This window comes from Lissotriton vulgaris, chromosome 3_1 (assembly GCF_964263255.1).
Source record: "Lissotriton vulgaris chromosome 3_1, aLisVul1.2, whole genome shotgun sequence".
In the NCBI taxonomy this organism is placed as follows: Eukaryota; Metazoa; Chordata; class Amphibia; order Caudata; family Salamandridae; genus Lissotriton; species Lissotriton vulgaris.
Genome location: NC_141689.1, coordinates 46,418,309 through 46,441,843, shown reverse-complemented (window position 1 = coordinate 46,441,843; position 23,535 = coordinate 46,418,309). Strand labels below are relative to the sequence as shown.

Genomic DNA, 23,535 nt, shown 5'->3' with positions numbered 1-23,535 from the left:
GTCATTGAGACTCCCGTCGTACCAGGGATTGGACATTTTTGTGGAGGCTCTTTTTAGCTGCATAGGTGCAGCTTCATTAACTATTGAGGTCATAGCGTTGAGATAGTGATCAGTCAAAGCTTGGACATCCGTGACGCCGGTAGGAGGAAGTAGGAGGTTGCAGCTGTTGGGGGGTAGAGAGTTTGGATTGAGTTTTTTCAGGTCTCTTTTCCAGACTTTGGGCTTGCAGGATTGAACCGGGTTCAATTTGACTTTTTCCTTGATGTAGAATGTGACAATATGATGATCTGACCAGTCACAGGGTTGGATAGATTCAAGTTGGATAGAGTCCTCTTTGGAGATGATAAGGTCAAGGATAGAGCCTTTCTCGTGGGTCGGGCTGTCGCATATTTGGGTGAGGTCGAGGGCGTTGAGGAAATTTTTAAGACTATTTACCACCGCGTCATTATGATCATTCCAATGGAGGTTGAAGTCACCAAGGTATATTTGTGTGAGTTGTCGACCAGAATTGGTTGAGATCAAGTCCATGATTTGTTGCGAGAAGGTACGGTTGTCCCCTGGTGGGTGGTAAATGCCGTGAAGAGTGCATATCGGTTTGCCCTCACTGATAATATCGAGGCAGATGTATTCATAGGAGGTTGGGGAGGGTAAGGAAGGGGAGGATACTTTCAGGACAGAGAGGTTACTCCTGTGTATGCATGCGACACCCCCACCTTTTTGACCGACCCTGTCCAGTCTAGTGATGTGGTAGTTGGGGGGAACCAGTATGTCCATTATAGGTGTAGACGATTCAGATAGCCAGGTTTCTGTCATGATGATTAGGTCAAGGTCCAGTTTTAGGATGAGATCAGCGATTGCAGAGGAGTGCCTAGAGGCCGATCTGCAGTTGAGGAGGGTGCATTTGAGACGGGGTGCTTCGAAGGTGGAGGGGGGTTCTAGAGAGAGGGGGACTTTTCTCAGGTTACTAAGGATAGAATTTCTGTTGTTCAGTGTGGGAGGTCTAAGGGGGTTTGGATGAATCGTTGGAATGGCGCGGAGGGTGGTGGGTGTGTTGTTATGGGGAGCTGGGTCGTAGGAGCGGAGGAGGGTGACTGTGTCAAGGTCCGATAGTCGGTTGCAGGAGCGGTGGGGACGGTTTTCACGATCGCGAACGGGGATTGAGGTCCAGTGTGAGGGGCGTTGAATAGGAGAGTCAGCCGACCGGGTGAAGGTCCTGTTGGGAGGGGTGGTGCTGGTGGAGTAGGCGGGTGGGGGGGGTGTGGGATGTGTGTAGAGTAGTTGTTTGATGATGTGAATGTCTTCTTTGAGCTTGAGGAGTGTGGTGGGTGAGGAGTGACTGGAGTGTGTGCAGAGTAGTTGTTTGATGATGTGAATGTCTTCTTTGAGCTGGTGGAGGGAGGCCATAACGTACTCTAGTGTGGGATATGTGTTGGTGGTGGGGATGGGAGGGTTGGGGGGGATGACATAGGGGGGCGGTTGTTGGTAAGGAAAAGGGTATTGGTGGTAGGCGGAGAGTGCAGGATGGAGGATGGGCGTATGTTAGTGGTGATGGGGGCGCATGTAGGGTAGTGGGGGGTGAGAATGGGGGGGGAAGTGGGATTGTATGTGGTTCTTTGTTGAGGAGGCGGAGTTGAAGTGATAGAGGCGGCGTGTTCTGTGTGGTTGGTTAATGGGTGGAAGTGGGAGCTGAGAATGGGGGGGATAAAGGGTGGGGTTTGTCTGTGTGCGTGTCGATTTGATGCTGAGCTTGATTAGGCGGGATGTGGGTGGGGGCTGTGATGTCATGGGTGAAGAGAATGGGAATGTGGGCTGGTGTATGGGGGAGGGGGTACGGCTGGTGTATGTGGGGCCAAGATCTATGTCTGTGATTGAGGGGTGTGGGGTAGTAGCAGTGGATGGGTGCATGGCTAAGGTGCCGGTGGTAAAGGAGAGGTGCGTGTCGTTTTGGGGCTGAGCTAGATTAGCGGCGTTGTGGATGTGGGCTGAGGTGTCAGGGGTGAGCGGAATGGGAGTGGTATGTGTGGGGGTCAAGGAATTGGTGGGGGGGAGGGGGTGCGGCTGGTGTATGTGGGGGAGAGGTCTGAGTCTGTGAATGAGGAATGTGGGGTGGCTACAGTAAGTGGAGGAATGACTGTGGTGCCGGGGGTAGAGGAGAGGTGCGTGTCATTTAGCTAGGAAAGAATGGTTGTTGTTGGGGGCTGTGAAGTCAAGGGTGATAGGACTGAGAGTGCTGTGAGTGGGTGTCCGCGGTTTGGAGAGGTGCTGTATGAAAGTGGGGAACAGGTTGTCTAGTAGTTCCAGGTTCCTGTCTGTGGATTGGATTAGGACAATCCCGTTGTTATAGATAGTGATGGTGGTTCTGCCCGGGAAGAGTTGGGAAGGTGTGATGGTGAGTGTTCGGCCATGAGCGGATTTCCTAGAATTGGAGACGGTGAGTAAAGAGAGGAACGATTTTCTCCATTGAGCTCTTTGTGTGGTGTGGAAGATGATATCAATGTTCACGGCACCATTGACCGGTGAGAAGTAGGTGTCTGCAAAGGGGGTTTCAGGGTGGGACCTCAGTAAGTTGTGTTTAAAGCGTTTTGCAGCGTTTTTGGTGAGTGCGGGTGGGTAGTTGATTCTATATGTGTGCTTGCCGATGAGCTCCATGTTGGGATGACGGAATAGGTAGGAGCGTGCGGGTGCCCAGTAATCGCCGGTTGCAGGGAATAAAAGTGACACTAGTGAGCAGCCAAGGTATATGAGGTAGTAGTCAACGCAAACAGGGATAAAAATTGTAGCAGGAGCGGAATATAGATGAAGACAATAAGTTACATGGCACAGGGGCGACACCGGAGAGCAACTAAAATATGTGCAGTAGTAATCAGTGTGTAAGGGAGGGAACGGTGTAATGGGTGCAGGTTACATCAATGTGACAAGTCTATATGAGAAATTAATTGGTACATTACAGGAATAGAAGTGAATTCGATGTGGGTTACAAACAAATGCAGAATAAAGTAGACGTATAATGCTAATAATATACTGGAATAAAATAAAATACCTATGCAGGCAGTAAAATACCTGAATCGAAAGTGCCAGTAGTGAGTAGTCAAAAATATGTGAGGTACATGTGTCAGTAGCAAAATACAATTGCAAACAAAAGTCAAAGGCAGAATAACGTAGACGTACAATACTAATAATATACTGGAATAAAATACCTATGCAAACAGTAAAAAACCTGAATCGAAGGTAACAATAGTGAATAGTCAAAAATATGTGAGGTACATGAGTCAGTAGCAGAATACAATTGCAAACAAAAGTCACATGAGACAAGTGACACTAAATACAATACCACTGTAGAAGGCAAAAATATATGAGGTAGCCATCGGTGCAAGATACAATTAGGAATATAAAAATATATAATACCACTGTAAACGGCAAAAATATATGAGGTAGCAATCGGTGCATTACAGGTGCAGATAAAGTGAAATGTGCTGGATACAGTTAGGAGTATAGTAATATAATACCACTATAAAAGGCAGACACTCTATCATAGTCCGACGTGGAAGCGCCAAGTGGTGTACATTGTGCAACCGATAAGAGTAGTCTAAAAACGCCATAGGTCCGATGGTAGAGATGATTCAAAATAAAGCTAGGAGTGTAATACTGCAATGGTGGCAAAACACTCTTTCATATATGAGGTAGCAATCTGTGTATTACAAAAGTTCAAAATAAATCTAGGAGTGTAATACTGCAATAATAGGCAGACATTCTTTCAATATGAGGTAGCAATCTGCACTATACAAATGTTCAAACTATAGGTAGAAGTATAATACTACGATCATAGGCCGGTATTCTTTCCCACTAGTCTAAAATACTATAGTCCAATAGAGACTAGTCTAAAATGGCCGCCAAATAGTTCAGGTCGAGACAGTAGTCCTCTGTTTGTTGCTGTGCAGGCAGGGGAGATAGAGATATTAGTCCTCTGTCTGCTGCTATTACTTTGAGCACAGGGGAAGAGGTTACACTTTCTGTTTAAGCAAGCAGAGCTCAAGGCTAGCTGGGAGGAATTCTTATCTCTGTGTGGGGGAGTTAAGCTGAGGGGCCACGTGGACAACAGAGATACGGGGGGGATTTATTGCTACAGTTTTATGGCCCCAGCCATTTTGAACAAAGGAGTTAGATTTTTTAAAAGAGAGCAGGCGGGTGGGAGAAGTAAATACCTTAAGTTTCTGTGTGCCTGTAAATATTGCCAGTAGAGTTTTACAGAAGCACTGCTTTAGTCCATGATTGGCTCAGTCCCTTCCGCTTCGTAGATGTATGTGGCTGTATGTACTGTATGTACTTGATCTCAGATCGGGGCTCCCAGCCTGTATTATCCTGAAAAGTGGCTCAGCCATTTGCCAGGTATCCACCGGTGTCGATGGGGGCAGGCTTCGGTCTTCTGTCGCCCCTACTGCTCCTGCTAGACTCCGGGATCACTTCACTCGCTTGCTCCTATTAAAAAGTTATTTTTTAAAGTTGAGCTGTGCTTAGCTCTCGCGGATCCGCTCCAAGAGATAGTGACACCACTGTGTTTGCCAGCAACCAGCGTCCCTCTCAGCCCTCCAGTCCGCTAGTATTCCTCTGCTACGGAGTGGGCGGGAGAGGGGGGGGTTGGGTTGCCGTGTCCCGGTGCTGATTTCAGTGCCCTTTGCTGCCGTCGGGAGGTGGTCCCTGCTTCAGGTCGTGAGTGAGTGAGTGGGGAAGGGGTCCGGTGTTCCTCCCGCTTTGGTCCTGGTGCCAGCTGTCCGCTAGGATTCCTCTGCTGCGGCGGGCGGTGGGGGTGGGTGGGGGGGTGGAGGGGCTCCGTTTTCGTCGTTGCTTGCTCCCGCTGATCCCGGTGATCCTCCTGCTGAACCCGGTGCTGCGACCAGCGTCCTCTGCTGCAGTCGGGCGGGTGTTCCGTTGTTGTTGCCCCGACCCCCTTCGGTCCCGGAGTATCCGCTGAGATGCGACCCCCTTGCTCCCGATCTCCGCATCTGCCTCTGTTCGGGGGTGGCGGAGGGGTCCGGTGTGCGTTCCGCTTTGTCCTCGGTGCTGGCTGTGGAGGATATCGGGTGGCGACTACCCACGTCCCGAGCCTCTCTCAGACCTCCGATGTCACTTGGGCTCCTCTGCTGTGGTGTGGGCCGTTCCCAACGTTGTTCCACGTCCCAAGCCCTTCTCAGCTCTTTGTTCCTGAAGGGACTCCTCTGTGGAGGAGCCGGCGGGTCACAGCGGTGTCCAAAACGTTACTCCTGTTACTCTTATTACGGGAGAGATCGCTGGCTGCCGCTAACAGGGATATACCCGGTTAAGGGATCCCAAGCACGGGGAGCTCCTTCGGGAAGCTCCTACCAGGCGGCCATCTTGGGAAGTGTGTGATGGACAAACACCACCTACATGCAAACACAGATTAGGGCTTCATGTTTTGCCAGGTGTTAGCAGATCTTAAAACTACTCAAAATAATTAGAGGAAAGAGTAAGTAGGTAAGTAATTGTTTATTTTCATGATCAATAAAAACCGTTGCAATAATTTACATAAAATCGAGGTTATTGGAATGGTAGAGGTGGGTTGGTAAAATATGGTGGTGCTAGCCCAGCAAAGGAGGTGCTAGTCAGTGGAACGGTATGAGAGGCCAAGGAATGCATTTAAGTTAAAATCTTACAAGGAGACTGGGAAGCTACCTTGGAACCAACAAGGATATGTTGTTGCTTTATTTAAAGGATGGATGCAGGGGTATAGTATGTATTAATTTGCGGTTAGAAATATGTTAGACTATAAAATGCTCAGGTCTTAGATTATTGGCTCTCTAAGGTCCAAGAAGTATCAGAAACAAATTCGGCCTCTTTTTCAAACTTTTGACACACTGCAGCGTAGCAGGCATTCCTGCTGCACTGTCGTGCGTCAAAAGAAAATGTCAGGAATGGACTGCATTTACAAGATATCTTGCATTCCTGCCCTGTGCAGGCACCCTTGCGTCATGTTGCAAGGGTGCCTGCATTGTGGGGATGATTGTTTTTGTGCCGGATGGGACACCTTCCTACATAAAAACAATGGGCCCGATTCACAGAACTAACTTACTACAAAATCCTAAACTTACTACCATTTTGGTATTCACAGAAGGCACTTAGGGCCATATGTATCAAGCCGTTTTTGAATCGCAAAGGCCGAAATTCGCAGAATTACGGCCCTTGCGACTCGCAAACGGCCGTTTTGCACGTTTTGGAATGTGTGAAACATTCCCAAAATAAGGAATTGCAAACTTGTGCGATTCCTTATTTTTCCATAGCATTTAGGGAATCACAAATTTGCGATTCCTTAAATGCTATGTATGGAGCAATTTTAGCTTGGGATTTTTGTGTACGAATTCTCAAATTACCACCAACTTTCAGTTGATGGTAACTTGCGAATTCTTCCAGAAATGCTCAAATTGGCATTTTTAAAGGTGGCGTATGATGCACACACATGCCCATAGGGCATGTATGTGCGCCATATGCACACACATGTTCTTTTCAGGGGTGTAGCAGGGTGTCTTTGAGACACCCCTGCACCCTTGCAATAATACTCAAATTGCGATTAGCAAATTGCGAATTCGCAATTTGAGAATTATTTAGCATTCATTCCTGTGGGCCTCCTGGCCCATAGGACGCATTGGAAATTATTCCTTAATTGTGAATTCGCAAAATGCGAATTCGCAATTAAGGAAGCTTAAGGAATCACAAATAAAAAGCGATTTTGTTCATACATACCATTTTGCATTTCCTAAATAGCGATTCCTTAAAATTCGCTATTTAGGAAATGAAAAATAGTTTGATGATACATATGGCCCTTACTCATTGATGAGTAAGTGCCTTCTGTGAATACCGAAATGAGTAACATACTCAAGTATTTGTACTTATTACACCACTCTTATGCCTCCGCTGGGGAGGTGTAGGAATTTGACACATTCCCTGGTTTACGATTCCCCATAAGCTGGGAATCTGGGTACAACCACAGCAACACCCATGGGATGTCCCTTTCATGTAGTGTTCTGTGTGAAAGGGGAACATATTCACAAGGCCATGTAAAGTGGCTTTGCGTGGCCTCTAAATATGCTGCACCACATTGCACCACCAGAGCGTGGAAAAAAGTGATGCTCTGGCAGCGTAAAAGTGCCGCTAGGGCCTTGTATATGAGGCCTGCAGTGTTTTATCAGGTTCATCATCAATATTGTCTATATTAAGTGTCTTTGGCCTATTGTGGTCTAATCTAATCATAACAAGTTTAAAATTGACGAGCTAGAGCGGTCAACCTTGAAGCCGGGGAACAGGGTTCGAACCTTGGCAGGGATGCTCAACATCTTGTGATTCTGGGCAAATCACTTAATCACCTGATGCTTACCAAAAATGAATGTGTGTGTCTGTAACGTAATTGGTCATCATGTAATTCACCCTGTTACCTTTGGGTGAGTTTGCGACATATAAAACTGAAAGAAAACTTTTTTAAAATGTAGCTTTTTCATTGCTGTCATGCTAAGTGTGTTAGGTGCTCTGGCACTAAGTGTGTGCACAAAGTTTTCTCTCTGTCTATGAGATCATCAGAAAACCTATTATCCCGCTCTGTGGGGCATATTACCAAGCAATTGCGATAATTATCACTATTGCTTGGTTAGAGACAAAAATTTACCGCTAAGCTGCGGCAATTTTTATAGCAAATAAACCCTGGTATTACCAAGGTTTATCGCAAATGCGATAAAAATCGGCCGCAATGCATGAATATCGCTGAAAAGTCAGCGATATTCATGCATTACTGAGATAATGCTCTTAGACATGTTATACACCTCCCATTGGATAACATGGCTAACAACTGCTCAGGGCAGGTGTTAGCTTTTGGAGATATTCGCGCTTAGCGCGAATATCTCCAAAAGTTGGTAATAGGAGATAGCGATGTTAGCGACTGTTTCCAGTCGCTAACATCTTGGCACGCCCACTTTGCATGTCATTAGTGATAAATATCACTGACATGCAAAGTGGGGCCCAAGATGGTCGCTATCTCCTACTAGCTGTCGCTAACTGGTGTTAGCGACAGCTAGGTAATAGCGAGATAATTTTATCTCCTCTTTCTTGGCTTTTAAAGCCAAAAAAGCGGAGATTAACCCCCTTGATAATATGCCCCTGTATTTGTTGATCAGATGGAGAAAAGAACATGTCACAGCAAACATCAAACTTCCCTAATTCTGTGGTCAAATTAGTAGACACAGTTGCTGTGGACATCAGACACTTCCTGTCCAGCTGGAGGATGTTGCTGTGCCTTGCTTAGTGCTTACCTTACACACTCGCCGTTTCATTACTCTCCGGTGTTACGATGGAGGGGGATGGCATTTATACTGATCTGCAATTTCAATACTCTGCTGGTGCTCAGGAGGAGGACACATATGCAACTCTGCACCTTCCAGACTCCAAAGGCGCTCAGAAGGCAACACAGGCTGAGCCCACAGCAGGTGAGGATTGTGTGAATGTGTACAATAATCCTAGCAGCAGGTTAGCCTGACCATCTAAAGTTCTCAGCAGGTAGTGGTGTCTTACTCCTGACTTAGGTCTGACTTACTTTAGAATTTACACAAAAAAGACATACTTACAGAAGAAAGCTTTGATGATCAGACCCCCTCTGTTGACTATTAATGCTGCATACCCCTTTGTGTCTCTTGCATGCTATTTACTTGCTCACAGATGCTTCTCCCCTTTATCTCGTAAAGGGTTCATTAAAATTTGACTCTATTGTGAACACTGTGTTAGAGCCCATTTAAACCTCTACTATTTTTAGGTCGAGCATTCGAGACCTCTTGTATATACTTCATATATACTTTAGAATATATACTATAGTATATACTTATATGTGTATGTACTTTGTGGGCTCTGGAGATCATCCCTAGGACTTGTCTGATTTCGCTTAGGGACTTTAGGGCATATTACCAAGCAATAGCGATAATGATCGCTATTGCTTGGTTAGCGTGAAAAAATTATCGCAACGAAACCTTGGTATTACCAAGGTTTATCGTAAATGCGATAAAAATCGGACGCAATGCATGAATAGCGCTGAAAAGTCAGCGATATTCATGCATTACCGAGCTAATGCTCTTAGCCATGTTATCCACCTCCCATTGGATAACATGGCTAAGAACTGCTCTGGGCAGGTGTTAGCTTTTGGAGATATTCGCGCTTAGCGCGAATATCTCCAAAAGTTGGTAATAGGAGATAGCGATGTTAGCGACTGTATCCAGTCGCTAACATCTTGGCACGCCTACTTTGCTTGTCATTAGTGATAAATATCACTGACATGCAAAGTGGGGCCCAAGATGGTCGCTGTCTCCTACTAGCTGTCGCTAACTGGTGTTAGCGACAGCTAGGTAATAGGGAGATAATTTTATCTCCGCTTTCTTGGCTTTTAAAGCCAAAAAAGCGGAGATAAACCCCCTTGATAATATGCCCCCAGATTCTGTTCAAATGTCCCTATTTAACTTTCTTGATAGCAAACGACCAGCAGAGGTCAGTAAAATACCAGAATCACTTTAGCATTCTCTAGATTCCAGTCCATAGAAATTGTCCTCAAAGAGGACCCGTGGCCCGTAATTTTTTTTTTTCAAATCTTGTATTTTCAGTGATATGACCACCAAAGGCCCTGCTTTTATATTAAAAACAGAGCTTTGGACTATACCATTTCCAGATGAAAGGCAATATTTCTCTCTATGTGTTCTCATACCTGGTTTATTTTACAGCCATCTCCGTTTAATTAAGTGAACCTCCATCATGCATTTGAAATACTTTTCTGTTAAATGTAGCTTTTTGTGGTACAGATGACGTAGTTTAGTTTGTGATATTAAAGTTGTATATCTTTTATATTACTACTCAGTGCTTGATTTGTAAAACATGCCGCGTTCTACTCTGCAGCACTCTGCAGCCACATAAGTCCCAAATAAAGGCCTACATCCAGTGCTTAATCTGTAAAACATGAAGTGCTGGGGCTAAAAGAAAAACTTTAAAAATGCCCAAAAGCACTTCAGAAACACGATGAGAAACTACACTCTAAATACTCCTTCCTTTAAATAAATTGTCTGCAAATTATTTGCTATTAAATAAAAAATCAAATAAGCAGCAACTACCAAGTTTAACAGTCCAAAACTCTGCCGCCACATAAGTCCCAAATAAAGGCCTACACCGCGTAGGCCTTTATTTGGGACTTATGTGGCTGCAGAGTGCTGAGGAATAAAACCTGGCATGCCAATGCTTGTTTGATTATTAATATGCAAGTCTGGGTATTTCATTGCAAATAGTTTGAAGACAATTCATTCAAGAGAATAAGTATTTAGAGTCTAATTCGTCATCATGTTTTTGACGTGTTATTGGTCAGTTTTAACATTTTGCTTTTAGCCCCGGCACTTTATGTTTTGCAAATTAAGCAGTAGGTTTAGGCTTTTATTTAGGACTTATATTGCTGAAGAGTGCTAGAGATTGGAACTTGCTGCGTGTTTGTTCTTTAATAGGCAAATCTGGATTGGTGCTTTTATCTTAATCTGTATTTACACTCATTGTGATTGCATCAAAGGTTGCATGCTTTTTGAGGAGCATTTAGGCAGATAGGGATGGTAAAAGTCTAATGTGACCAAATCGGCAGGTTTTGTGGTTGTTGCTATAGAAGTGAGTAATTGTTTTTTAAATTGCAAATGGTTTGAAGACATCTCATTCAAAGGAATGATTACTTAGGCTCTACTTTGACAGCACGTTCTTGACTAGCTTTTGTTCATTTTTAAAGTTTTGCTTGTAGCCCCAGCACTTCATGTTTTACTAATTGGGCACTAGATTTAGGCCTTTTCTTGGGACTTATGTGGCTGCATAGTAGAACGTGGCAGTTGCTGCTTTGCTTTTAGCCCCGGCACTTAATGCTTAACACATTAAGCAGTGGGTGTAGTCTTTTATTTAGGACTTCTGTGGCTGCAGAGTGCTAGACCTTGGAACTTGCTGCTTGTCTATTCTTTGATAGGCAACTCCGGTTTGGTGCTTTTGTCTTAATCTGCATTTACACTTATTGTGTTTGCATCAAAGGGTGCATGCTTTTTGGGCAGCATCTAGGCAGAAAGAGCTGGAGTAAGTCTAATATGACCAAATAGGCCGGTTAGCATAGATCAGCATTATAATAATGCCCTTTATTAAAAACTAGCAGCCCGTCCCGACCTTGTCCGGGAGCTTTCAGGCTTCCCCATACCCCCGCCTGCCCCGACATTGCCCAGCAGCCTGTACCACTGCCCGCCCCGTCCTCCGCCTGGCCCGACCCTCGCGTGGCCTGAGTCAATCCCCGTCCCCGTCCCCCGCCTTCCCCGACCCTCGCCTGCCCCAACATTGCCTTTTGTCCATTCCCCGCCTGCCTCCTGTGCCCCTGCCCGCCCCGTCCCCCGCCTGCCGCCTGGCCCGACCCTCGCGTGGCCTGAGTCAATCCCAATCCCCGTCCCCGTCCCCGTCCTCCGCCTTCCCCGACCCCCGCCTGCCCCGACATTGCCTTTTGGCTGTTCCCCGCCTGGCCCGACACCCGTGTGATTACCTTTTCCGCCGCTCCTGAGGTCACAGCTCCTCGCCGCTCTGCTCCTCACCGCTGTCTGCCGCCGCTCCTCCCCCGCGCCATGTCCGCCTCTCCGTGCTGTTCTTCACGTGACCGCTCCTCCCCCGCGCCATGGCCAGAGCTCCTCTGACGCCGCTCTGATGCCGCTCCTCGATGTGAGCACGCACGTCGCGGCCGGCGCTACTTTGGGGGGGACTACTTTTTTTTAAATATTAATTTTTTAAATAAGGTTTATTTTTAAACTTTATATAGCCTATAACCATCTACACACCCTGACGATTTCTACGGTGTATCGGGCGTGTAGATTGGCGCAGTGGTTCCGGAGTTCACCCGCCTCAAAGCCTGAAACTTTCTCCTTTATTGTAGTAGTATAGACTACAACACTAAACACATCAATATGGGGAGACCGATTGGCATTGCCAATGCTTGTTTATGCCTCAGGGCAGTTCAACTCTTCAATCAATCCATAAAGCGACACTTGTAAAGCGCTGCTAATCACCCGTGAGTGTATGCAGGCGCTTCTTGGTATGTGTTGTTCAATAGTTCAACATGTTCCTGTTTTTGGCTAACATTCGGTGTTTGGCGGGTGAGACAGTACGGTGGGTTAATGTGCCATCTGCAGAGAGCCATGTGTGAAGAGCAGTTCGCTATTTTCAAGTTCAGCTAAGGATTGCTCCGTTTATCACAGTTCAAAAGCCAATAACTAACATTTTTCATAGTGATGATGACAACACCCATCATTTCACATAGAAGGAAACAAAGGGGTCGGCAGACACTCGCCCTCACCCAGACTGGATTGGAAATGAAGGCTGAGGAAGTTTCTCATTGTGTGACACAATTAGCACCGTCTGTAAAATGTGCACATTTTTCCTGTTGTGGCTGCAGGCAAGTGCAGGGTGTTGAGAACTTGTGATGACCCCTTGGTTGCCTCTGTTGCATGAGACTGACTCCAGAAGCCGGAAGTTTGCCTTCTCTCCACTGTGGTGAGTGAGCTTTGAATATATGTGAACACATGACAGGATCTTTCTGAAGGCTCCGCCCCTCTGTGCCTCTGTCCACACCCTGCAAGGAGCCCCCGATGCTTCCTCACGGTGGTGAGCTCTGAATATATGTACACATTACAGGATCATAATACAAAGGCTCCGCCCCTCTGTGCCTCTGTCCTCATCCTGCAGGGAAGTCCCCTGCTGGACTGGAGTCTGGAATTTCCCCAAAACAGGAAGAAGCATCACACGTCCTTTGACGTCTGACGTCATCAGTGCAAGTGACACCACATGGCCTCAGTTACCAGTTCAGAGGCATTAGAACAGCCTGTAGTCCTGGTGAAATCACATGAACCTCTCAAACAAGATCTCACAAAGAGCCAGGTTCATTCACTGCTCAGACCTCTTAGGCAAGACTCAAGGAGTTAACCCAAGCGGGCGCCGTGCGGCACTTCCTGATTCAATACCAGCCCATGGGCACTACTGAAAGATACCGCCTCCACGCCTAGCTTAGGCGCGCTGAGCAGCTGCTAAAGGTGCAGGCACTAAGTTTACTTCATGTCAATTTGGCAAGTAGCGTAGTGCCATCCTGACTCTACGTCTTTTGGCATTGTGAGGGTTACTAATCGCCACCTTGACCATGCGCAGTGCAGCGATTACCACGTCCAGCGCCAGATCAGTTGATTTAACCCCAGATTACATGACACTCGCATGATTCTCACACATGGATAAGTCCTTGTCAATCTGCCATTTAAAACATCTCTGACACTGAAGCAATTTTTCTTTGATGGTAAGTCCAGGCTATGGATCTCCCTTGCACTTCGACGCAAGACTCAACCAGATTGCCTATCCTTTAGGTCAGAGATGAAAAACGCATCTACCCTGATCTCTCCTGATCTACTGTGCATCTATTTCTGGTTCATGTTGCCTCCTCTATCTGACTTTGCTGTGGTCCTCCATCATCAAAACTTTCTAACTGTGTTCCATTGTAGGTCATTGATGTTATTTATGCACCTCTCAGATATAACAGCGCTGTAGAATACGAAAATGAATAAATAACCTGGCATGCTCATGCTAGGCCGCACTTAACCAGTATGACGAGACCAGGGAATTCTTTTTTTATGTTCATTTATGGGTCATCAAGGGCATTTTGTATTATATTTCAAGCACTCTTGTGAGACTGTTACAATTTATTTTCCATTTCCCAAACTTTTGTAGGACTTTAGAACATAGTCTGTAACCATCCATATTCTGACCTCATAACTTTTCTGTAAGCCATTTGTACTGATTTTAGCAACATAAAGAAGTGTAGACAATGCCTTATATGGGATGATTGAGAAACAACAAAATACAGGTGATTTAGATTCTTCAAGCTCTCAGTATCTTAATCAAATTCTACACAGAAACAATTGAGTACATTTTAAACACGTGAAAATAGTCTCTCAAAGGTCTCAATATTTTAAATCAGTTTTTAGGACACCTGCTATCACAGTACACTCCACACTCCACATGGGAGCAGACATCCAGGCCTCAAGCCAGACCCTCAAAATGGGGTAGAGTGTCTGATCTCCATCATTGTGCATTATCTCAATTGGTCCAAAAGTAGCTGAGAGCGCTCAATGTTCAGAAGCCCATGGAGAGACCCATGTCCCCAATTATCCCTAGGATCACCAATTTCAGTGGCAAATAAGCCGACCAACTCATTAGCACTGAAAAAGTATTTTGATATTCAACTCATATCTACTGTATGAGACACCCCTCAGGACATGATAGAAGCTCCCAACCACACCCTAACATCTCAGGAAATTTGGGGTTGGACTTCTACCCATGTCTTACATCCTTTTAGGGGTGTAGTGTACGCTATGAAGGTAAGTAAACTGTATGAGACGCATACAAGCCAAAATAACCAGTTCTCTATGGGCATCTTCTGCTCCCTCTATTTGTCTTCATCTGAGAACCCTACATCTAGCTCCCAGCAGGACTGATGGTCCCAGGGGTTCTCTGTAGAATTTATCAACAAGGAACGATAAGTCCAAGAAACACATTTCCTTTCCAGTAGTTCCAGCCTCATCTTGACCTCTAAGGGATTAAATCCTAAAAGGGCCACCGGTTTCACCTGGTAGATTTCCGGGATTTGTCTTAATTAAAGGTGTTAGAAATGGGTCTCTCTAGTTGGCAGAGGTAGGTACCTTTGTCCAAATATGGACCCTTGCTTCTAGTTAGGGTAAGGGGCATACACACTTTAGGTAACCCCTGCTTCCCCTGGGTAGCTTGGCACGAGCCGACAGACTTATCCCAAAGGCAACGTGTAAAGTATTTGTACTCAAAACACACAGTAGTACAGCAATAACACCACAAATGGACACCACACCAGTTTAGAAAAGTAAAGTATCTTTATCTAAAGTCAACAAGACCAAAATGACAAAAATCCATCATACGTGTAATAAGAATATGACTTTAAAAAGTTTCAAACAAATTGGTTCATAGAAAACTATGGATGTGTGATTTCTCACAAAGTACCTGTTGATGCATCACAATTCATAAGGCCAAACAGCCGCAGAGAAGTGAAGCATTGAGAAACAAAGATGCGTCAAATCCTGAGATCCAGGGGAAGAGAGGCAACAGTTCTGCTGCATGCAGGAGAACTGATGCATCAGATCCGGTCTGTAGTGGGAAGTGATGCATCGATTCCAAGATGGTTCAGGTCCACGGGTGATGCACTGGAAAAACTTGCCACATAGATAAGATGCGTGGAAATTGGGAATACCTCAGCGATCGTTGCGGCGGTGCCGAGCGGCTCTGTGTCGGTTTCTTCAGCTATGATCCCTTCAAGCATTGGTTCTTGCAGCGGCTAAAGGCGCTGCATCAGTTTGGCAGCGGGCAGCGTTGTGTGGAGATTCTTCTCGCAGAGCTGTGCTGTGCCAGAAAAACAGCAGCAAGAAGAGCGATGCGTCAATGTCATCAGTTCTTTTCGTTTCTTCCAGCTTTCGGCAGCAAGCAGAACTGGAACAGGCACCTGCTAGAAGGTCAGAACTCTCAGTCGAAGAGTTCAGGGGAGCTGGGGGTGAAGTTGTTGTATCCCCCAGACTTCAAAACAGTAGGTCAGCCACACAGGCCCCTGGAGATCTTCAAGCAGGTTCAAAGCATAGTTCCAGTCTTTGTCCTTTCCTTGGCAGGAACAGCAACTGCAGGCCAACCCCACATATCACACAGCAAAGGGGCAGTACTCCTCCTCACAGCTCTTCAGCTCTTCTCCTTGGCAGATGTTCTACTTGAGTCCAGAAGTAATCTACAGTTCTGGGGTTTCAGGTGTAATACACATACCCTATAATGTCTCTGTTCTCTTTGTTTAAGGGTCTCTGAGCCCAGTCCAAACCAGTTCTGTCCTCACTGGTGCAGTATGACGATAGGGAGTGAAGACAACATTGTGCAAGGGAGACAGCCTCAGGACACCCCCGCGCCGCACGGCCACCAGCTGCTGCGTGTGCTTCTCACCCCGCTGCTGCCCGCAGCCTAGCTGAGCCGGCCTTCGTATTGCGTGTTCTGCCGAGTATTTTGTCTCCTTTTTGTCTCCCTGCATCTTGGTATTCCACATTTTGTTTGGTTTCCCATTTGCTGTCTTGATTATTGTCATTGCCTGTGTTGTGCTGTTTCACCGTATCTCTGCCGCTGTGCCTGCCTGCCCCGCTCCCCGCTTCCCGCCGCCGTTCTAGCGGCCACGCCCCCTGTTCCTTCTGTGCCCTCCCCGCTCCCGCCTCCCAGCTGCTCCTCCCTCCCTCCCACTTCGCCATATATGGCGACCGTGCGGACACGCAGCGGTCACGCGCAGCGGTCACGCGCAGCGGGCGTGCCGATTGTGCGCTGAAGGCGCGCCAAAGGTAAGCCCGTCTGCGCCCGTCCGCGCCTGGACCGCGCCCAGCGCCAGGACCTCTGGCCCCCACCGACGCAAGACGACCCGACAGACCTACGACGCCGCCGCCCTCAACGCACTCAATGCCGGCCGAAACCCCGCCTGCTGCCAGGCCGCCCCGAAACGCTTCCACGGATCCTTCACCTGCACTACCTGCAAGTTCACATGCCTCCGTACATGCACCGCGCCCGCCAAGCCAAACCCCAGCCGCGACCTCAAGTGCATCCTGCTCAACACCCGCTCCGTCCACAGACACGCCGTCGAACTCTGGAACCTGCTCGACACAACATCTCCAGACGTCGCCTTCCTCACTGAAACGTGGATCAACGCCTCCTCAGCCCCCGACATCGCAATCGCCATCCCGGATAGATACAAGATCATCAGGAGGGACCGCATCAAGTAGACCGGAGGAGGCATCGCCATCGTCCACAAGAACACCATCCGCATCACGACTGACGCCGACGACACCTACACCGCCGCCGAACACCTCCACTTCCAGATTCACACCGACCCAAAGACGACCCTCAGAGGCACCCTCATCTACAGGCCCCCGGGACCACGCACACAATTCAGCGAAGACATCACAGACTTCATCAGCCCACACGCCCTCCCCTCCGCCGACTAAATCCTCCTAAGGGACCTCAACTTCCACCTGGAGAACAACAAGGACTGCAACACCGTCACCCTGCTGGACAACCTCGCCAACCTCAGACTCAAGCAACTGGTCAACACCCCCACCCACTACGCCGGCCACACGCTTGACCCAGTCTTCTCATCCAGCAAGCACATTGCCTTCAGCCACGCCACCGGACTACACTGGACCGACCACAGCTGTGTCCACTTCAGCTTCAGAAAAACCACCACCCACCACCACCCGCAACAGTTTCCTCACAGAAGCTGGAGCAAGATCACCGCCGACCAGCTCACCGCCTCCCTCAGCCAGAACCCACCTGCCAGCACACCGGACATCAACAAAGCAGCCCGCAACTTCACACAGTGGCTGACCGCCTGCGCCGACGACCTCGCACCTCTGAAGAACCCTCCCAGCAAACCCAGAAGCAAGAAGGCCCCCTGGTTCACCTACGAACTCAAGGACTCCAAGAAGACCTGCCGCACCCTCGAGAAAGCCTGGCTCCTCGACCGAACCACTGACAACATGACCGCCCTCAAACACGCAACCCGCAAGCACCACCAGCTCATCCGCACCACCAAGAAGAAATCGCTGAAGGATAGACTGTACAACAACACCCACGACAGCAAGGAACTCTTCACTATCGTCAAGGAGTTCTCCAACCCCAGCACCGGCAACAACGACATTACCTCCTCACAAGACCTCTGCGACTCCCTCGCCTCGTTCTTCCACCGCAAGATTGCCGACATCCACAACAGCTTCGGCACACCATCCTCGCACCCAACCGTCGAACCAACGCACCCCACTGCCACCCTCCGCACCTGGACCACAGTGACCACCGAAGACACAGCCCGCACGATGAACACCATCCACTCCGGATCTCCGACTGACCCCTGCCCCCACCACGTTTCAACAAGGCCGACTCCACCATCGCACCCCAACTCCGAGACGTCATCAACACCTCCTTCGACACCGCAACCTTCCCGGAGAGCTGGAAGCATGCAGAGCTCAGCGCCCCACTGAAGAAACCAACAGCGGACCCCACCGACCTCAAGAACGTCCGCCCTATCTCGCTCCTCCCTTTTCCTGCCAAAGTCATAAAGGAGATCGCCAACAAACAGCTTGCCGCCTTCCTCGAGACGAATGGATCCCTCGACCCCTCGCAGTCCGGTTTCAGAGCCAACCACAGCACCGAGACCGCCCTCATCGCAGCCACCGATGACATCCGAGCCCTTCTCGACAACGGGGAAACAGCAGCACTCATCATCCTGGACCTCTCCGCCGCGTTGGACACTGTCTGCCACCGCACCCTAGTCCAACGCCTCAGCAACACCGGCATCCAAGAGAAGGCATTGAAGTGGATCATCTCGTTCCTCGCTGGAAGAACACAGCCTCCCCCCGTTTCGTTCCAAGGCCACCGAAGTCATCTGCGGCGTCCCGCAAGGATCATCTCTCAGCCCTACCCTCTTCAACGTCTACAACAGACCTCTTGCAGCCATCGCACGCCAACACAACCTCAACATCATCTCCTACGCCGACGACACCCAGCTGATCCTCTCCCTCACCAGAGACCCCGACACTGCCAGAACCAGCCTCCACGAATGGATGAAAGACGTCGCCGAGTGGATGAAGGACAGCCGCCTGAAACTGAACTCAGACAAGATGGAAGTCCTCATCCTTGGGCCATCACCCACCGCCTGGGACGACTCCTGGTGGCCCCCAGCCCTGGGCACCGCCCCCAAGTCGACAGACCACGCACGCAACCTGGGCTTCATCCTGGACTCCTCCCTCTCGATGACCAGACAAGTCAACACCGTCTCCTCCTCATGCTTTCACACCCTCCGCATGCTCCGCAAGATCTTCCGATGGATCCCGATCGAAACCAGGAAGACGGTCACCCAGGCCCTCGTCACCAGCCGGCTGGACTACGGAAACACCCTCTACGCCGGAACCACAGCCAAGCTGCAGAAAAGACTACAACGCATCCAGAACGCCTCCGCCCGTCTCATCCTAGACATCCCTCGACGCAGCCACATCTCCGGCCACCTGAGGAACCTGCACTGGCTCCCCTTCAACAAGAGGATCACGTTCAGGCTCCTCACCCACTCACACAAGTCCCTCCACAACTTGGGCCCCAAGTACCTTAACGACCGCCTGACCTTCCACACGCCCACCCGCCAGCTACGTTCCGCTAGCCTCGCCCTCGCCACCGTACCACGAATCCGAAGAGCCACCGCCGGAGGCAGATCCTTCTCCTACCTGGCAGCCAAGACATGAAACTCCCTCCCCATCCATCTTCGGCAGACCCAGGACCACCTCGCCTTCAGGAGACAACTTAAGACCTGGCTGTTCAAGCAGTAGCGGCCCCCCTCCCACAGGCGCCTTGAGACCCTTCCGGGTGAGTAGCGCGCTATACAAGTGCTATGATTGATTGATTGATTGATTGATTGATTGAGACAGGCCCTATTCAGGTGCATGGAAATCTCCTCCCACTACTCCAAATGCAGCCAAGCCCCATTCAGCTCAGTTCTTAGTCATCCTGGAAGGGCCAGGCACTAGTCAACCCCCCCAGTGGCTGTCTACAGTGAATGCACAACCCCAGTCCATGTCACTCCAAAACCAGACAATCAATACACAAACAGGCAGAGACATGCTTTCTAAAAGTGGCATTCTCAATTGCGCAATTTGAAAAAACATCTTTATTAAAAGATGTGTTATGAAATTCTGAGTTCTGAGAGCATACACTTTATTTCTCTATCTTGTCCCAATGGGAAGCCATACTTGAACGATGTTACAAAGTATTTCCTTTGTGTAAACTTTAATGGCTGCGAATGTGTTAAAAGCATAGAACTCAGCCAGCATTGTGGGCCTCGTCGCCCGAGTGGTTTAGGCAATGGCTTTTTTAACCATGGTTCTAGCCTCACACCTGAGCCCACCTAAACACTGTTGGATTTTTAGATTGTGTGTCCCTATGTATATGTTTATTCTTTGTTTTAGCTTATTGTTTTTAACTTTTAATTGGTTGCCAATGCATTAATGTTTAATGTACTGTATTTCATCTTATGCTCTTCTTCAATTGGTCCTCATTGCATTGGTTCAGATTTAAAATTGTTTGTACGTTATTCTCTGCACTTGCACTTTTATGGTTTAAGACTGAAATTAAGTTGAATGATGATGATGTATTTCCCATTCTATTCTATGGGGCAGATAGCCTTTCCATAGTGAAAAATAAAATGGGCAGTATTTTACTTTCAGGACATGTCACAGGCACCAGTACATATCTTACCTTTCACATAGACTGAATCCTGCCCAGGGTGGTAGCTTGGGCCTACCATTGGGCTGCCTTGTATTGTATTGTATATTGGATTTTATATAGCGCTTATCACCCAGGGGTCTCTAAGCGCTTGCCTTGGGAACCCGTCCTGGCTTTTCCCTGTGAGATAGCCCCTACAGGGCATCCCCAAGGTGAAAGCCAGGCATCCCGCCGCGGGGGGCCGTTGTGGAGATTAAGCAAGCTTAATGCCCAGAGTTGCAGAGTGTGAACCCATGATTAGGTCAGGTACCGAAGCGAGAATTATCGAGTCCGTGGACATTTGAGCTCAAGACCCTGCCGCGTCGGGAATTGAACCCTGGTCCGAGTCTGACCTCTGCTTCAGGGTCTGCCTGCTCTAACCAGTGAGCCACACTTCTCCACATACAATACAATACAATACAATACAATGCAATACAATTGGGCTGCCTTACACGTAAGAAAAGGGAAGGTTATGGCCTGGCAAGTGGGTGCACTTGCTAGGTTGAAATGGCAGTTAACAAACTGCACACAGACACTCAAGTGGCAGGTCTGAGATACCTTTTCAGGGCTACTCATGTGGGTGGCACAATCAGTGCTGCAGGCCCACTAGTAGCCTTTGATTTACAGGCCCTGGGCACTCCTGGTGCACTTTACTAGGGACTTACTTGTAAAACAAATGTGCCAATTAGGGAAACCCAATTGTAATAACAATTTACACAGGGAGCCCTTGCACTTTGACACTGATCAGCAGTGGCAAAGTGCCCTAAGCATCTAAGCCAGCAAAAACTAAATCCAGCACAGCATCAAAAATACAGGAGTTAGAGGCAAAAAGTTAGGAGAAACCACACCAAAGATGCCAGGTCTAACAAAAAACAGAATTGCAGAATTGAGATTATGATGCCCAAAATCCTCCTTTACGTCTTCCAATGATTTTGTACGACTGCGTGCCCATATGTCTCCTAATGTATTATGCTCTGTAATGGACCAGCTTAGTTTGGCCTGCCGGCCTAGGTGATACATTGGAGCCAAATAGCAGATCCTTCAAACAGTTCCAGTGTGTGCAGGTGTCATCTCTAATGCTAAAGAGCCAGTCTTTGATAGTAGTGTGCTGGGATGCCCAATAATGAAACGGCCTATCTACTACTCTAAGCCATCGGCATACATTGATTGTACACATTTATTGAAGGGGACTCTCAGTTTCTTACCAGTCTAGTGGATATTATGAGTGTGAGCAGGAGCTCATAGGAATAGTTTTGCTGTACGCAGAGTATCCTTGGGTTTGTGGTCATCTCAATTAATGCCACACTGTCAAGGACAGTGAATTACAATATAGTCCATCCCTGAATGTCTTTCTGTGTTTTTTTCATGAGAGGGGTCAAGTCGAGCTCTGGACTTTTCTGAGGATTCTTTTTGTATTTCCAGATAGCTTAAGTTGTTTGTTGGCACGTGGACCCTGAACTTCCAGTGAATACCTAGTAAGTTACGCATCCCTCACCGGTTTTATGACTGACTTATCCTAATTAGTAATAAGCCATGGCATCTTACTGAACACATCTAGGTTTTTCCACAGCCTTTGCCTTATCCATCTACTGCAAGCTGGAGGGAGTGTTGTGTACTCTGCTTACTCCACATTGGATGGATTCATTGAATACATTCAGTAAGTGAGGGGTCAAGAGAGAAGCACATTTCCTACAAATTTGAAGATGAGAATGCCATTTGGGCAGCAGGTTTAACTAGATTGTATCCCAGTTATTTTCATCAACACTTCTGCAGTCCTTAAAGGAAGGTCAAGAACATCTCTGTCTCGCATGTTTACAGGTCCCAGAGGAGGGAGTGAAGGCCTCAGAAGCTGTCAGGAGTATACTACATATATCTGCTCGTGGTAGGAAACAGTGTCAATTATGGGGGTTTACCTCACTTGGTATTCCGCAGAATCATGGACCTTGTAACAAATCTCGTCTTCGCCAGCTAATAGAAGGCTACCAGCATTGTCTTCAATTGCCTCAGTTAGGATTTAACAGCTTCAAGCTGTGTAAGAATGAGCTCTGAATGCCGGCCCTAAAGTGAGGACCTTCTCTTCTGGAGTTGTAATCAGGAGTGCTGGCTTGCTCTCTTTGTTGTGACGGTGCTTGTGGTCCCCTCCCTGTGTGACACAATCACTGTTCCACAGGCAGATTGCATGAAACATCCACTTAAAGAAGAATGTGCTCTTTGTCTATGACAAGTCAGATACCACAAAGAAACACAGTCTCGACAAACGAAGTATTAATGGGAGGTGAAATATTTTTTCCACAGGTCACAGAATCCTAACAAGGTCACCCAATTTGAAAGGAAATTATTTCTGTGTGGACCCTGTTGGGTATCTTTTGATGGTTTTGGGGAAATAAAGGCAATAATCGATTATCCAGACAGGTTAATCTCTTTTATGAGCCATTGAGCCCCCCCCCCTCATTCCAAACTGGGTGCTTAGATTAGTGCAGAATATTTGTGGGGTGGTCCCGTGAACATAGGGTTGGATGGGGTTATGTTTTAGCCGGCGCGGTAATAGATGATGAAGGGGCGTGCCGCTATTGATTGTTGTCGGCGACTGCAACGAGGCCTCGAGACCGGGAGTGTATGTATCTCTTACTTACCGGCAGGTGGCATACCCCGTGACCCTCCCATGCGCCACCAGGCATCTTGACCTTGCCTTATTTGTCATGCGAGGAGGGGTGTCAGAGACTACTACCTGGCCCCTTTTTAATCCCCTATCCGTGCCATCTTGTGGTGCCTGAGGTAGGGCCGACTGCTTTCCCTGGATGATGCTTGCAAGGTTTGGAGTGTGTGTTGGTCACTATGCTTGATACAGGGGAGAGCATCCGCTTTCCTACCTTTGTCTGGAGTTGCAGTGGGCATAGGGAATCTCCCTTCCCATGCACCCTGCTCTCCCTCAGAACAAATCTTGCTTCCTTTCAGCACCCTTGGGCCTGCTGTCCCCCGCTTCTGGCCAGGATCTCCTAATGAACTGCCATGCCTTTTGTCGCTATTTTGCAAGAGTATGGCATGGTGGCCAGACTTTTCAAATTGTAAAATCAGTAAATGAAACACCTTTTGGGACTTCCAAAGACATGAAAAACGCATGGCCTT

The 23,535-nt window shown here is 47.9% G+C and overlaps 1 protein-coding gene across 7 annotated transcripts in view; it reads left to right on the top strand.

Annotated features, from left to right (window-relative positions):
- Positions 1 to 23,535, top strand: part of LOC147725910 (C-type lectin domain family 12 member B-like) — a 270,787-nt gene that overhangs the window by 41,595 nt on the left and 205,657 nt on the right. Inside the window, exon 1 of one of the 7 annotated variants that reach the window (XM_086962823.1) lies at positions 8,335 to 8,483. The exons of the other annotated variants lie outside the window; for them this stretch is intronic. Within the exon in view, the coding sequence (XP_086818949.1) occupies positions 8,348 to 8,483 (136 nt within the window). The 5' untranslated portion in view covers positions 8,335 to 8,347. Of the gene's footprint in view, positions 1 to 8,334; positions 8,484 to 23,535 lie in introns of those variants that run through there. 7 annotated transcript variants of the gene reach the window in all.